The following is a 16,617-nucleotide window of genomic DNA, read 5'->3' as shown; positions in this document are numbered from 1 at the left end:
GGTGTTAGTTGGAATCAAGCTCTGATAGCTGTTGTCTTAGCGTAGATAAAGTGCACGGATGTCTTTTTTTTTTTTCCACAAAACCTATCACCACGAAAGCGAATTGACACCGTCAGTGCAAAGGTTTAAATGTGCGTTTCGCTTCGTCCCAGTCGCCATGTCTTTCTCTGATGAGCAGAAGGTAAAAATGATCCTTGCCTTGGGAGCTGAACATGACAACAAGAGGAAGACCGCGAATATACATCAGTCATGGAAGTGTGGCGGTAGACCAAACGCGTCGCCTATCGCCAGAAATTATGAAAACCTGAGACAAACCGGCAGCTTCAAGAAACAGCAGCGTAGGAATCCATCTTTGAGTCCTAGCCTACGCACGTATGTTCTAGCATTTATGGCCTTAAACCCTCATGCTAGCGTGCGGAACGTGGCCGGCCAGGTACCAATTTCCAAGTCAACAGTTTGGAGGATTTTAAACGATGGCCTTTCACCAGTACCACCTTAACTAGCACCAATTCTAGAGACCCGTATAATAGTCTAGATTTCTCGAACTGGGGGTGCTCACAAAAGCTGATGAGTCACTGGACTTATTGAGCAACATCATGTGCACAGATGAAACCAATTTTCACAGAAACGCCCAGATAAATTTGCATAATGCACACTACAGTAGTGACTACAATTCACACTGGGTAAAGCGCAATCAGCACAAGTACCAGCGGTCGTTCAATGTGTGGTTCGGAACTTACGACGGTGCTATTATCTCTCCCATCTTCTTCGATCACGCACTGACTGGAGAGCGTTACGTGAACGAAATCCTTCAAGGAGTAGTGGATGAATTTCTCCGCAAAGTCCCGCTTTCACGTCTTCCACTTCTGTGGTATCAACAAGATCGAGCGCAGCACACAGCAGCAGCCGAGCACAAAACTGGCTGGATGCGACTTTTCATGCGCAATAGATTGGAAGGCACGGGCCTGCAAATTGGCCGGCTAGGTCACCTGACCTCTCTCCACTCGGTTTATTTCTTTGGGGTTATGTGAAAGATCATGCTTACATGATTGAGACGGACGTCAGATTAGCTGAAGATATGTATAACGGATGTTTGCCGCAGAATTCCGGCGTCGGTCATCAAGGAAGCCACTGAAGATGTGATAAAACGGACACAGTACTGGCGTAGCTGCAAAAGGAGACCTATTTGAACACGTCCTCTAGACAGCAGCTGTGTTCACGAGCTTGCAAATTCATAGATTATAAGGGCACACTGAGGTCTGATTTTTTGTGTGCAGACATCTCGATTGCCAATTCGGCTCATTTAGAAGCGGTATATTTACTTACTTGAACGCATCGGTTTTGCTTATTCTCTGCACGTTGGTCGCTTCCCGGTCTGTTTATTTCGCTTTTATTTTTTGACACGAACCTACTTTTGCAGCACGTACACATTTTCATGAAAAATAAAACGGTCACTTTAATTAAACTTCGGTCCGCAGCAAGTTTCTAGCGCAAAGTATAGCGCGCGTCTGGCGCAAAATATAGCTTCGCGCGCACTCTTTCGATGCGGTGCGAGCAAAGCAGGGATTTTGAAACATTCTATGTCTATATTCCATTGATTTTGAGCGGCGCTTCGGCTGTGTTATCAAGGGGCTTTTATTATCAATGTGATCAGTCGGCCTTGAAAGACGGATAATAAGTGTGACGTAGAAATGTGAGCGAGGAATATCTGCGAATCCACGAAAGCTGCTGCTGGGGCTCCTTCCGTACCATTATCAAGGTGATACGCTCCCTCTTCGGGTTTGAGACAGGCAATGCAGTTGCTTTCATTAAGCTTATTTGAGGGCTCTGCTTTGTGATGCGGGTGTGAGCGCACTCATGTGGTATTTTCCATATTTCGTGAGGTTTCCTTGCCAGTCGAAAAAAATTGCAAGCAATTAGTACGTCGCTGAAAACACCGCAGTTAGATGGAACTTTGGGTGCCCACAAATGAGTCATTGACACTTTGAAAATTACGACAGTACTTCTTGAGTTACATAATTAATTACAATTACCGCATTGAATCTCAGTAACAAAATAATTACTCATGGCTACTCCACTGTAGTGGAAACAATTTGCACTAGGCTTTCTTCGAGTAGCTCTACTGCTTTATTTTTCAGTCTTGGTGCATGGTAGTTGGGGATCACTGCATAATTCGCTCAGTAACCGTAATGAGGCCAAGCCGGATTCACTCGAAATCAGAATCAACAGCACTTGTGCGCAGCAGCGCTTATACTCGGACTCACAGAAAAAAAAAGAGAGAGAGAGAGACAGTTTCGCCGGAAATTCGAAGCAGTACTAGTGATCACAAGTATGCGACAATTAGGCGAAGGAAGGTTACACCACCGAGAGGACTCGGGCTGTGAAATTGTACTGTCTGCTAGTAGGAGGCCTTGTATATACTCACATAACGCCGTCACTTCCAATGCTCAATTCCTCGAGGTAAGACGAAGTTTCTTCAAGTGCAAGACACACACACACACACACACACACACACACACACACACACACACACACACACACACACACACACACACACACACACACACACACACACACACACACACACACACACACACACACACACACACACACACACACACACACACACACACACACACACACACACACACACACACACACACACACACACACACACACACACACACACGCGCGCGCGCATATATATATATATATATGGGGTTCGGAAAGCTGGTAGCTCCCCCCCCCCCCGGCAGAATGACAACTCTCCGCCTATGCTTGCGCTGCTTGTAGAGGTATGCTACTTTGGAACTGCACCGTGCTACTCGAGACAAACACAAAGACACGGTGCACATGAACCAGTGTCCTACGTGCGAAATTATGAGGTTATTCGGCTAGCATTAACTGGAAGACTTTACCTAAGAGCAGAGAATCAAGAGCTAGCAATGCGGAGAGCTAGCGTGATAACAATTGAGAAAGCGATTCAGACCTCCACAGTCATGTCCTCCTTTTGTAATGTGTCGATGACAATCACCAAGTAGCCATACTTGGCTGCGAGCTCGATGTACCGGGCCGTCTCACGAACTGTAGCATTGTTGTTGCGATACATTACGACGGACGTGTTTCCTTGTAAGGCTTCTTCCGTTCTGTCACGAGAAAAGCGCATGTGGTGGTGTTTATTTCCCTCTCACAACACCTTTCTCTAAACGTATGTGCTCCCATCCATACGCTTTTCTCCGTCCTCTTTACAGGGTACCATGCTGGGAGTTTTCAGAACAGAGGTGTTACGAACGGTTAGTTTGACATGAAATATCGCCCAGTTTTGTAGTGCGGTGCCTCCTCGCCAATAACAATAACAACAAGCACAACAACAATACTACTACTACTACTACTACTACTACTACTACTACTACTACTACTACTAATAATAATAATAATAATAATAATAATAATAATAATAATAATAATAATAATAATAATAATGATGGCAAAGTAAAAATACAGGGAAGCAGATGACTCATATAGTAGTTCTTTCTGGTCATTGTTCATTACTGCTTTTGTGAGTGAATGTAAAATTAATGAAGTAAAAACGCGCAGTTACGTGTAATGTCCCACACACATGACAAAGCTAGTTCTCTATATACTTCACTGCAAGTAGCAGCATCACTAAGTTGTCCACTTTACAAGAATGTAGATACTTTGAATTATAAAACATCTATAAACCTTTTCATCGGGCGTGGAGGAAAGTTCCGGCAACCTGCGCCCGTACGAGCCTTTCCTCCTCTCTCGCTTGCGCGAGCCGGCGCTCGCGGCGCAGCGCTGCTTGGATGTGTTCCCGTCGCGTGCTGTGGAACGATTTGGAGATGTTGTAGATTCTTCTCCGAAAAAATTACGTTATGTCAGTTCACACAAGGTCGGCGAGTAACCACTGTGTAGCCTCAGAGTGCAGCAGTAGCTATACAGTATGCGGAAATTTATCCTGACTGCGCAAACATGCGATACGCATCACCAGTCGCGGTGTGTGTGTTGTGAGCTACTTTGGCTGCATCGTTTTCCGCTCAACGAAAAGCAGCAGCGTCTGTGGATTGGCAACGTGAATTCTATCTGATCGCTTAGTGCGGGAACTTAGACATAAGTGTGCTCGTTTACGACCAGCCCAATGAAACCCCGAAACATCTAAGCGCCAAGTGTTAAAATATTTTTGTCAGTCACATGCATTGTTTTCACGCATTTCAAGTCTACTATACATGCTATGCCTACATCACCCTCGCGTATGAGGCCGATGGCGTGGCTCAACATAGCGATCGCTGCGGTTGGTGAACCAACATGATACATTATATTTGTACTTCAGCATTGCCTCTTTGCCCTGTAAAGCAGTAATATTGATACATGCATATTGCCTGTTTCTTGTGCCCGATGAACGCGGGCGCCTCTGACGAACACGACGAACGCTCTCTGGCTCTCGAGCTGTAGGTCGAACTGGCTAGCGCTGCATTGTTCTTTGTAAATACACTTTGTAAATAGTCTCCAGTTCCTTCGTTCCTTCGTTCGCGTAACATTTTGGTAGAGGGTGCCGTTCCCCGTCCTCGCCACGGAGCTCCGCAGCGACCGCACCGTCCTGCTTTCCGCAATGGCTCCCGGTGATGACACCTCGTCTGCTTCTACTTCTGCATCCCCACCAACCACGTACGTCCCGGTTACCAACCCCCGCGATCCTGGCATATTTTCCGGCCAAGCTAATGTCGTCGTTGAGCACTGGCTCACCCTGTATGAGCGTGTTAGCCAAAACAACTGCTGGGACCCTACCATTATGCTCGCGAATGTCCTATTCAACTTGGACGGAACTCCTCGTGTCCGGTTCTGGACACACGAGGACGAGATCTCTAGCTGGGATGCTTTCAAAGAGAAGCTCGTTGACCTCTTTGGAAATCCCACCGGTCAGCAGCTGGCTGCTAGAAAAGAGCTTGCTACCCGAGTTCAGTCTTGTACAGAACCGTATGTCTCGTACATAAAAGACGTGCTCGCTCTTTGCCGGAAAGTCGACGACAAAATGGCCGAAGTTGACAAAGTCGGCCACGTACTTAAAGGGATCGCGGACGACGCGTTCAACTTGTTGGTCTTCAACACTGTGTCCACCATCGACGTCATTGTCAAGGAATGCTGCCGCTTTGCGCTCACCAAAAGCCGCCGCGTCACTCCACATTACTCCCGACTCCCTAACACGGCTGTGACGTCGTTTTGCATCGACTTTACCACTTCATCACCCTTAAATGAGCGTGTAACCCGTATTGTTCACCGCCAGCTCGAGGCTACAAGTCCTGCGCCGTTTCATCCAAGCCTACTTGACCCCCCGCCCCCCCCCCCCTTACTTACCAACCAGCCCCAGCGATCTCTCTCATTCAGGCAGTTGTGCGGCAAGTGTTTGCCAACCTCGGTTTTCCTGCTGCCTGCTCCCTCTCCCGACCTGACGCACGACCGGTGCCGACACGTACGCCTAACAGCGATCGGTATTCTCCTCCCAGATACCCCAACTCTACCGAGTGGAGAACTCCGGACGACAAGCCCATTTGCTTCCGTTGCCTCCGCATTGGCCACGCCGCTCGCCACCGCCGCACCTCCTGGACGTCGCTGTATTCGAGCTTCTTTTACCCGTCTCCTCGCCCATATGCCGACCCGTGCCGTTACTCGCCTCGCCGTATGCCTCCTACCTCAGGCGTATCCGTCGATGACAATCGTCGTGCTCGTTCGCCGTCACCTCAGCGCCGTCGGTCCCCGTCAGCCTAGCCACGCCGCTATTCGTCGCCGACCAATTATGGACCCTCCCGGACGGAAAACTCGACGATGCAGCGCCTGGGGGTAGTGCTGCATTATCTTCGTCGTGTAGAAATCCTCCATTGACGCTCCCGACGAACCAGAACTTACTTGATGTTCACGTCGACGGTGTCCTTTTGACGGCGTTAATAGATACTGGAGCCCAGGTGTCCATAATGAATCGTAACCTTCGTCGTCGACTGAGGAAGGTTCGTGTGGCCGATGGTAGCACTGTTGACGTCACTGGAATATGTACTTCCCGTATCAGTATCGCTGACCGCCCCTATTCTGTTCTCTTTACAGTCCTTACCAATTGTTCCCATGACCTTATCCTCGGATTCGATTTTCTTACGAAGCATTTAGCTTTGATCGACTGTTCTGCCGGTACCCTTTGCCTCAAACTTCCTCTATTTGCGCATATTCGTGCTGAACTGCCGAACAAATTTAGTACGACCGCCTTCGTCCACCTGCCGCCTAAAGCCTTGACTTTCGTCGATTTGCTATCCTCTTTTCCTGTGCCCGATGGTGATTACGTCGCCACATCTGTTCCTGATGTCCTTTTAATGCGGAATATCAATGTGCCCCACTTCGTCGTCACCGTCGCCGATAACCGGACATGCCTCCCCGTCGTCAATTTTGAACTGACAAAGGGAGTTCGGCCCCAAGGCATAACGGTTGCAGCGCTGCGTGCTATGGGAGATGACCACGTCACGACGTTTTCAGTTGACGTCTGCTCAGGTTCTTCACCATGTCCACAGAATGATATTTGCCCTGACGCAACATTTCGTCCAATGATTGCTGCGAACCTAATGCCTGATCAAACAGCAGCTCTGTGCCGCCTTTTGGGTTCCTACCACGACATGTTCGCCCTCAACAATCGCCAATTGGGCCAGACTTCAATTGTTAAGCATCACATAAATACTGGTGATGCCAGTCCTATTCAACTCCAGCCATATCGAGTTTCTGCTTCAGAGCGTAAGTTTAATCAAGATGACGTGGACAAGATGCTTGCCAGAGGTATTGTTGAAACTTCGTCGAGCCCTTGGGCGTCGCCCGTGGTACTTGTTAAAAAGAAAGATGGCACATGGCATTTCTGCGTAGATTATTGTCATCTAAACCGCATTACCAAGAAAGACGTCTACCCCTTGCCTCGCATTGACGACGCCCTCGATTGTCTCCACGGTGCCAAATATTTTTCATCAATAGACCTTCGGTCTGGTTATTGGCAAATTTCTGTGGATGAAAAGGCCCAAGAGAAGACCACGTTCGTCACCCCTGATGGACTATATCAATTCAAAGTTATGCCATTCGGTCTATGCAACGCCCCGTCAACGTTCGAACGTATGATGGACTCTTTACTTCAAGAGTTCAAATGGTCAACGTGGCTCTGCTACCTAGACGACGTTCTCACATTTCCACCTACATTTGAGACACACCTTGAGCGCTTATCAGCTGTTCTTCCAGTCTTCCGCGAGTCTGGGCTGCAACTAAATTCGTCGAAGTGTCACTTCAGTCATCGGTAGATTACAGTGCTGGGCCACCTCGTCGACGCTTCCGATATTCAAACACACCTGGAGAAAATTCCGCTCCGCTCAAACTGCCGCGTTAGCCGAGCTCACCAACATTCTCACCACGCCACCTATACTGGCCCACTTTGACCCGTCCTCTCCTACAGAGGAGCGTACCGATGCCAGTGGTCACGGTATCCGAGCCGTCTTAGCCGAGCACCAACAGTGTCAAGATCGTGTTATCGCCTACGCTAGCCGCTTCCTCACAGCAGCGGAGCGCAACTATTCGATAACAGATCGCGAATGCCTGCCTCTCGTCTGGGCGGTTTCCACATTTCGCCCGTACTTGTGTGACACGCACTTCTCTGTAATCACGGACCACCACGCGCTCTGCTGACTTTCCTCACTCAAGGATCCTACCGGCCGGCTTGGTCGCTGGGCTCTGCGACTGCAACAATGTTCCTATGCAATAGCGTACAAGTCGGGCCGATTACATCAATACGCAGACTGTTTATCACGCTATCCAGTGGACGAACCACCCACCGACCCTTACCCCGATGCCGACGCTCGAGTTTTCTCCGCTTCTCAGCTGCAACACGTTGCCGACGAGCAACGCCGTGATGCCGCCTTGCGTGCCATCATTGATGGCATGGAATCTTCGTCTTGTGATTCGTCCCTTCACCTGTTTGTTTCCCAGGATGGTGTATTATACCGTCACAATGTACGCCCAGTCGGTCCTGCCCTACTCGTCGTCATTCCTAAGCACCTCCGGTCAGCTGTTCTCCAAGAACTTCATGATTTACAGGTCACCTTGGCGTTTCCCACACCTACGACTGGATCTACGACTGGATGCGGCGAAGCTTCTTTTGGCCAGGCCTTGCCCGCTCCGTCCGGAGAGAGAGAGTAAAACATCTTTATTAATAATATTTGAATGGCGAGAGCAGTGTGGGAGGAACCCTCAGTCCAGGGTCCCTGAGATGATTCCGGCGATGTTTCGAGCCTGTTGTATCACAGCTCGGAGGACCTCGGGAGGTCCGTCGCTGAGGGCATCGTCCCACAGCTCTTTGTTGCGTAGGGGGTAAAAGAGAGTTGGAAAGGGAGGAAAGAGGTTTGCAGCGCACTCAATCGTGACGTGGAAGATTGTGGGCGAGCTGCCACAGACAGGGCAAAGATCTGCATAACAGTGTGGGTAGAATTTATTGAGAGAGACAAGATTTGGAAAAGTTGCGGTTTGTAACTGACGTAATGCCACTGCTTCCTCCCGCGAGAAGGACGGCGGTGGTGCGGCGTGGGCGCGACGAATGCGTGTATAATGACGGAGTATGTCTTTGTAACGGAGCAAGGGATCCCCCCACTCTGAACTAGTCGCCTCACCACGCCGAGTCGCCCGGAGGGAAATTTCTCGGGCAACCGTATGTGCGCGTTCGTTACCCCGCAGCGAGGTATGACCAGGGGTCCAGAGTAAGTGGATGCGGGGAGGTGTGGTTGGTGTATTTTGCGGGATCTGTTTGAGAATTTGGTGCGCCGCTCTCGGGATGCCATGTCCTGATAGGAACGCCCGGCATGCCTGTTGCGAGTCCGTCAATATATACACTTCATCAGGAACACGGGTGGCATATCGAATTGCAAGAGCAACACCGAGAATTTCTCCGTAAGCGGCATTTGTTCCGCGCATTGCAGCAGAGTCTCTCAGGGATTCGGTGCCATCCAAAACTACCGAGGTATGGCCCCCTTGAGTGCGTGATGTATCCGTGTATAAAGTATGTGTTTCCGGGATGTTTGCAAGCATGCGGCCAATGTATCGTACACGGGCGTTGCGCCGCCCTTTGTCATGCTCGGAGTGCATATTACGTGGCAGTGGATGAATACTTAGTGCTTGGCGTATCGCTGACGACAATATCGTTGGACGGGTTTCAGGCTTAAGGGGTGGGACAGAGTATCCTAGCCGTGTGAGAAGATGGCGGCCAGTAGGAGTGAGTAGGAGGCGCTGGCGATGGCTGACCCAATGTGCCTCTAGCAGCTCGCCTAGTGTGCTATGTGTCCCTAAGTTAAGGAGACGGTGTGTGGAAGTATAGTTCGGGAGGCCATGGGCCAGCTTCGTAGCTTTGCGAATCATTGCGTCTATGCGAAGTTGTTGCGCGTGGGGCAACCGCTGAAATGGGAGATGGTATGTAAGGCGGCTGATCACGCATGCCTCCACCAAGCGCAGCAGGTCCTCTTCTCGAAGGCCCGAGCGCCTGTTGGAGACCCTCCGGATCATGGCCAGAATTTGCTCAATCTGTCTGGATAGAAGGGAAACAGTGTAGTTTGACCTGCCATCCGCTTGGACGCGTAGGCCGAGGATACGAGCACGATTAACCTGTGGTATCGGTGTGCCATCCACGTGCACAATGATAGGGGGAGTAGAGGAACGGCTTCGGGGGCGAATGATTATGAGCTCCGACTTTTCCGTGCTCTCGTTTGGGCGGACGATGGAGGTCCTATGACTTCCTCCCGCAATTGTAAAAGCAGATCTTTGGCAGAAATATGAGCCCGATATCCGAATTGAGTGTTTGAGAATTGAGAAGAATGATTTCTCTTAGAGGAAGGGCTGCAGACGCCGCAAGAGTACATGCTCCATGAGCTTACCAATGCAGGATGTTAGGGAGATGGGTCGTAAGTTTTCAACCTTAACAGGCTTGCCCGGTTTGGGGATCAGTGTGATGTCGGCGTGTCGCCATGCTTGGGGAAGCATGCCCTTGCGCCAGCAATCATTGAAGATATGGGTGAGGTGGGTAATATCCGCGTCATTGAGGTTACGAAGGGTCGCGAATCGGATGTTGTCGGCTCCCGGTGCCGTGTTGCGGCATAGGTCTTGTAGGACCACCCGCACCTCGTCAGATGTGATGTCTGCATCGAGCAATTCGTTCGCCTCGCCTAGATAAGGATAGTCAGGGTACTGCGGCGGCGGGCCTGTGGGTATGAAATGCTTCTCTAGCTCTCTGAGGAGTGTCGAGACATCGTCCCTGTACTCGTGCATTAGGATGTGCAGCTGTTGAAATGTTTTTCCCTTTGTTGTGGTGGGATCTGTGAGTGAGCGAAGAATCGACCACGTTTTTGCTGTGCTCAATGTGCCTGAGAGGTGATCGCAAAATCCTCGCCAGTTATTCCTCGTAAGGATCTCTGCATACTCCTGAGATTCCCGTGTAATTTGATTTATACGTTTCCTAAGTTTGCGGTTGAGGCGTTATCGTTTCCATCGTCGTGTCAACCCTCTGCGGGCGTTCCAAAGATGAAGTAAATGCGGGTCTATGTCTGTTGTCTAGGTTGTGGTGCGCAGTGTGCTCATTGTGGCCTCTAGATCTTGTGCGAGAGAGTCAAGCCAGCGTTCGTACCCTAGGCGCTCTGGTGGGTCCTGGCGACGTTCCCTGAATTTCGCCCAATCCGTTATACGCACATTCCGCTCGGGCATGCGCGCACCCTGTAATGACAAGGCGGTCGCTACAATGTAGTGGTCACTACCAAGGTGCTCCTCTAAAGGCCCGTGCGCAACGACTGGGCCAGTATTGCGCACGAAGGTAAGGTCAGGGCAGGTGTCACGAGATGCGCTGTTGCCCATACGAGTGGGGTGCTCTGGGTCGGTAAGCAGTGTGTATCTCATGTTACAGATGGCATTCCATAAGCGGGTCCCTTTAGCCTGCGATTTAACGTAACCCCATGCAGTATGCGGAGCGTTAAAGTCGCCGGCCACCACACAAACCAGTCCAAACCTACCAAATTCAGTTAGTAGGTGCTGAAAACAGTGCGTTCGCGAACGGGGGGAACTGTATGCATTGAGTATAAACAGACTCTCGCTGAGTTTACCTTGCGTAATTATTTCCAATATTTGGTGAGGAATGTCAATGTTAGTGGTATGCATGCGACATGTAATATGTTTCGAAACTAAGGCTCCTACAAGAGGAGAGACAGCAGAGAGTGTGCTGCAGCCGGATAAAGAAGGGGTGCAATTGACTTCCTGTAAGAGGATGACATCGGGAGGGTTCGTGGATGTGGCGATATACTGCTGTAGGGAACCTCGTTTTCGGCGGAATGCCCTACAATTCCACTGCCACACCACTAGTTGCTCCGCGTTACGCGGCGCCATCATCATCGCGAGAGGAAGCAGGCGGTCGTGCATATGGATGCGAGTGCCGGGTGCCCACATTTGAAGGTTGCCGCCGAGAGCCTTGGTCGGAAAGCGCGCTTTCGTTGTTACCGCTAAGCTCAGGAACTTGCATGCGTGCGAAAGTGCACTCTATACATGATTTCACTTGCTCCGTAATCCCTATTTGAAGGGCCTCCATTTGTCGTTCTATCCTGTCCAGCATACTAGTGCTCATGTCTGCCACCAGCGCGTCCATTTGTTTTTGCAGGCGCTCACAGCGCGCCTCCATGTCACGGCGTAGGCTGGCGATTTCTATTAGAGGATCAGGATTTGGTAACGAATTGGTAATAGGGGAAGGTGTAGGGAGAGGTTTACGGGGCGGAGCGAGCTGTGGGGGACCCTCGGCCCGACCTACCTCCCGAGGCGCCTCCATTGCTGTTTTCTTCTCCGGGGTCCGCTGCACCCCTGAAGGGACCAGGGTCACCTTGGCTGGGGCGTTGGTCTGCAGGGCCTTCTTGTAGGGTTGTTGGGAAGATGGGGAAGGAGGGCGCTTCTCTGGGAGGCGCACCGATGCCTCGCGGGATCGGGACCGAGACTTGGAGCGCTTCCGGAACTGGCGACGGGATCTCGAACGGGTCTCCGACCGGACTTTTCTGGTCTCCTTCTTCTGCTCGTTGGAAAATGACGTTGCGGTAGATAAATGCTCCATCAAAACAGAGCGGTGAATTGGCCGAAGGCCCTTTGCACGCCCGTTTAGAACATGGGCCTCGGAAGAGCTGGTCCCTTGGCGCTCTTGGTTCATGGTGTAGAAAACACGCCAAGGCAGCTATCGTCCGGAAATACGTTACGGCGTGTGAGAAATGCCAGCGCCGAGAAACATCATCTACGCTCCCTGCCGGTGCCTTCAACCGCTCGACATTTCTTCGGAGCCGTTCTTTCGCGTTGGCTTGGAACTACTTGGCCCTTTCCCTCTATACACATCTGGCAACAAGTGGGTCGCTGTGGCGACCGATTACGCCATGCGCTACGCAATCACCAGAGCACTTCCAACAAGCTGTGCCACAGATGTCGCCGATTTTCTTATACGCGACGTGATTCTGCAGCATGGCTCTCCACATGAATTGCTCACTGACCGTGGTCGGACATTCGTTTCTAAAGTCATCGCCGACTACTTGACCAAAGCACAAGCTGGCTACGTCTTACCATCCACAGACTAAAGGTCTCACGGAACGTCTGAATCGTACCCTAACAGGCATGCTTGCAAAGTATGTCTCGTCCGACCATACTGATTGGGACCTTGCCCTACCCTATGTCACTGTTGCTTATAATTCTTCGCGTCACGGCACTGCCGGTTATTCCACGTTTTTTATGTTGTTCGGCCGAGAACCCACATTGCCACTGGACGCATCCCTTCCATCCGCCGCAGCGGAGACCAGCGAGTATGCACTTGTCGCCATCACCACGGCAGCCTAAGCGCGCCAAATTGCTCGCGCTCGCCTCCTGACCTCCCAAGAGAACCAACGGCGTTTGTACGATCGCCAACACAGAGACGTCCACTTTTCGCCTGTATCTCTGGTACTGCTGTGGTCCCCGACTCGTCACGTTGGCCTGTCAGAAAAACTCCTGTCTGGGTACACAGGCCCATATGGAGTGTTGCGTGCCGTGACCCCTGTTACGCACGAAATCGCCCCAGTCGGTCCCATTGCCTCATCTACCCCGAATTACACTGACATTGCGCATGTCACACGCCCGGAACCATATTACTCTACTGTCATCACCGATATTTAGACGCACCGGGACTGTGCTTCCGCCGCCGGGGATAATGATACATGCATATTGCCTGTTTGTTGTGGGCGATGCACACGGGCGCCCCGACAAATACGACTACGAACGCTCTCTGGCTCTCGAGCTGTCGGCTGAACTGGCTAGCGCTGCATTATCCTTTGCAAATACACTTTGTAAATAGTCTCCAGTTCTTATTCCTTCGTTCGCGTAACAATAATCAACAGGAATCGCACAAAAAGAATGCGATGGGCTATTTGTGCGCACACAGTTTCCGCAATACGGGTGAGGGCGTCGTAGAGGACGGGCCGAACAAGACCCAACAAAAAAATCGGTTTTCATCACCTCGTGTACTTAAATTTAGGTGCAGGTTGAAAAAAACAAAGTGGTCAAAGTTAATTCGGAGTTCCTCACTGCGATGTGCCTCATAATCAGATCATGGTTTTGGCACGCAAAACCCCAGAATTACATATATTTTTTTTTCATCTCCTTGCAGCTTGTGCAGTGTGAATTACGCTTGTCTAGGGTGTCTAATCGGCCGATTTTGTCGCCATCTAAGGAAGAAAAATAATAAAAAAGAAAAACGGTGAACGTTTGGAATAAGCTAGGCCACGCATGGCCATGGCCGCATGCTTGGTTCATGCGTTATGTATGTGTAGAACAAACACAGCTGCACCATAGCAACTATCGCTAAGTATTCGGACGCTCGCACAATCTGCAGCCGGCTGCCCGACCACCCCAGGCAAGTGTAATTCACACTGTATGGTATGCTATTATTACTAACCAAAACTATTGAGGTAGTCGTGAAAGATATCTACAGATAACAATCTGAACGCTTATCAAAGCGAACAGCAGTACTTATTCAATAGCAGCACTTACGCTGTTACTATCATCGTGTATTTCAGAACTATATATATGTATACTGATTGCTGTTAAACCACAGCTTCGAACTAGAGGGATAGTATTGCAATACGGGCTATGCCGACTTAAATTACTTCAATACATCTCACAGAACCCTTTCCCATTTAGAAGACGCCCCATCATATTATGTAGACCGTGCGAGCCCGAAAACTACTACTACTACCAGCAACTTCTGCCGAGCGTGTGTCTGGCATACACCAGAGAGCCTTCGCCCAAGCCAGCATGGCGGAGAAAGCAGACAGCCCATAAATGGCGCCACTGCCTGCGCAATGTGGCGGCGCCCATGCAAACACGGTCTACAACAACCTGTAGTTGTGTCGCATTCTGCCAAATGCGGAGCGAGCGGTCGTGAAAGGTTGTGCTCTTTCCTATGATGCCTCACACAACCTGCTCATTATGCCTGGGATAAATTTTACGTATACATTTAGCCAGTTAATAGTCTTTTCAACGTGTAGATCGTATTTTCCCTCAACCACATATATAAAGGAAGGAAAAAATGGTCATATTTCGGTTCATTTAACGACGTTTGTTTCTATTTCCGGTTGACTTACCTCTTCTGGCACAGAAGGTGAGCCTCCGTCGTAGTTTCAATATTTTTGTCTACGGCTCCGATACCGAGAAACATCTGGTCAGCGTAAATGATCTTGCAGCCTGGGTAAGTCCCTCTGACAGCTTCTGCGATGCCAGCCTTCCCTGATCCTGGTAGGCCACGAGTAATGAACATCACTCGGCCATATGATCGCAGGAAGTCAATGCACTCTTGGCAGCTCAAGAAGGGCTGTTCACCGTCTTCGCTCATGGCGACAACAGCTCAGGATGTCCAGACTTTATAATGATGCGGCGTCCACAATCCTGAAATATCAGTTAGTACTGCGGTAATGATGACGTGATGATGCATTGATTGATTTTGCGTCACATATAGCGACAAAAACCCTTATAAAGGACTTCGTAATCACGGATTCCTAAGCCCCGATCCTTTCAGCTTTTTTAGGGTTTACAGAAATATCAGCAAATACACGTACTGCAACAGTTCTGCGAAAAATGGTCGCTGTGATAACGCAGTAACTGCCGCTTAAGCGTACCACCAATAAGCGTCCATCGCCCCGCTACTCCTACGTCCCCTTTATTTTGTTTTTTTCATAATCATCGTCATGATAGTCTGCGTTTCCCATACAAAAGCTACGTCTCCTGTATTCGGACTGTGAATCTGATCCGATCATCGATCGAAGTTGTTCATGAAGTGGCGCGGTCATGTCTTTTGTTAGCATTATTCGTATGTACAAGAGAGTTCATCAAGACTCCCAGCATTCATTTTAGACGTAGATCATCTTGTCAAAGATCATCTTTGTCCAATACGCGGGCAACGGCGTTTGGAGTCACGAAAGAGAAAAATGTACTTTTTGCGCTTTCTTTTTAGCAGCACATCCAGTCAACCATGCCTTAATTAAAACAGCATTGTGGCACCAACACAGCGTAGTGTTATGCCATTTCACGGTAATGCAAATGCATAACCATTTCCGATGAAAAGGAATTCTCGTTGATGGCATGCCTACAAAAGGAAAATTCTAGACAGCAGCAGTAGAATATATCGATACAAATTTCACATACGCTTACCGTGAACGATAGCCGCAGCAATACGTCCAGACTCTTCAACGCCCGTCGAGCTCACTCACGAGACCATTTAACAAGTGCCAGCGTCCGACGGACAGCCCGCCGGCGCAGTCCCATTTGTTTCGTGTTGTTTCCATGCGTATGTTCTTATCTGGCTCATTATCGTCCTTTCGCTCTGGCTTTCCGTTTGGCCATTGTACTCCGTGGAACTTACGTGCAGCGACTTCTATACGGGAAGGGTTATTATCTCTCCATATCACGACCCTCGATACTTTCATTAAAACAGTGAGAGAACTAAAGCAAGGCCAGCTATACCAAGAGTTCTGCCGTAACTGGACAGTAATTCCTTTTAATTGTAATCTACTCGCGTCGCAGCGCTGCGCACCTGACTGCAGAGACCACAAATTCAAATCCTTGCTTTTGCCTACCGTGAAATTTAAGCAACTTTTACCGTATTGGTTTTATCTGATTCTGACTCTCTCTCTCGTATATATTGGCACAGGACGCTGCGGTTGGAAAAGTGGGCGCGGAAGCCTCAATTCGGGCGAAATTCTGAAGCGCTCGAGTCAATGTAGCGATCTTCCGACAAAGGCAGTAGTATATCGCAGAGAGCACTAAAATTTCTATTATTTGCTATGAACAGCAGAAGCCCTTCTTCATTGCATAGTTACAATGATGACGATGACGTTGTCACTCCTCTCGTGCTTTTGAGCGCGCACCTACTAGCAATATGGCTCCGCAGAGCGAGCACCCGCTGGAAACGGCTATTGGCCTCGAGCTCCACCACTGGAAAATCTGGCGCCACCGTCGGCGTGACGTGCTAGGAGGGATCACGTGGACATAGAGGCCGCGTCGGCTGCT

The 16,617-nt window shown here is 49.8% G+C and overlaps 1 protein-coding gene across 2 annotated transcripts in view; it reads right to left on the bottom strand.

Moving 5' to 3' along the window:
• The window catches only part of LOC142572426 (uncharacterized), a 36,886-nt gene extending 21,016 nt beyond the window's left edge, over positions 1 to 15,870 (bottom strand). The window contains exons 1-3 of one of the 2 annotated variants that reach the window (XM_075681540.1): positions 15,754 to 15,870; positions 14,697 to 14,997; positions 2,990 to 3,146 (exon numbers count right to left, since the gene is read on the bottom strand). In XM_075681540.1, the coding sequence (XP_075537655.1) occupies positions 2,990 to 3,146; positions 14,697 to 14,944 (405 nt within the window). In that variant the 5' untranslated portion in view covers positions 14,945 to 14,997; positions 15,754 to 15,870. The remainder of the gene's footprint in view (positions 1 to 2,989; positions 3,147 to 14,696; positions 14,998 to 15,753) is intronic. The other variant, XM_075681532.1, reaches the window with a different exon arrangement.
• Between the last annotated feature and the right edge of the window lie 747 nt (positions 15,871 to 16,617).

This window comes from Dermacentor variabilis, chromosome 1 (assembly GCF_050947875.1).
Source record: "Dermacentor variabilis isolate Ectoservices chromosome 1, ASM5094787v1, whole genome shotgun sequence".
Classification (NCBI taxonomy): Eukaryota; Metazoa; Arthropoda; class Arachnida; order Ixodida; family Ixodidae; genus Dermacentor; species Dermacentor variabilis.
This window is presented reverse-complemented; position numbering and strand designations above follow the sequence as displayed.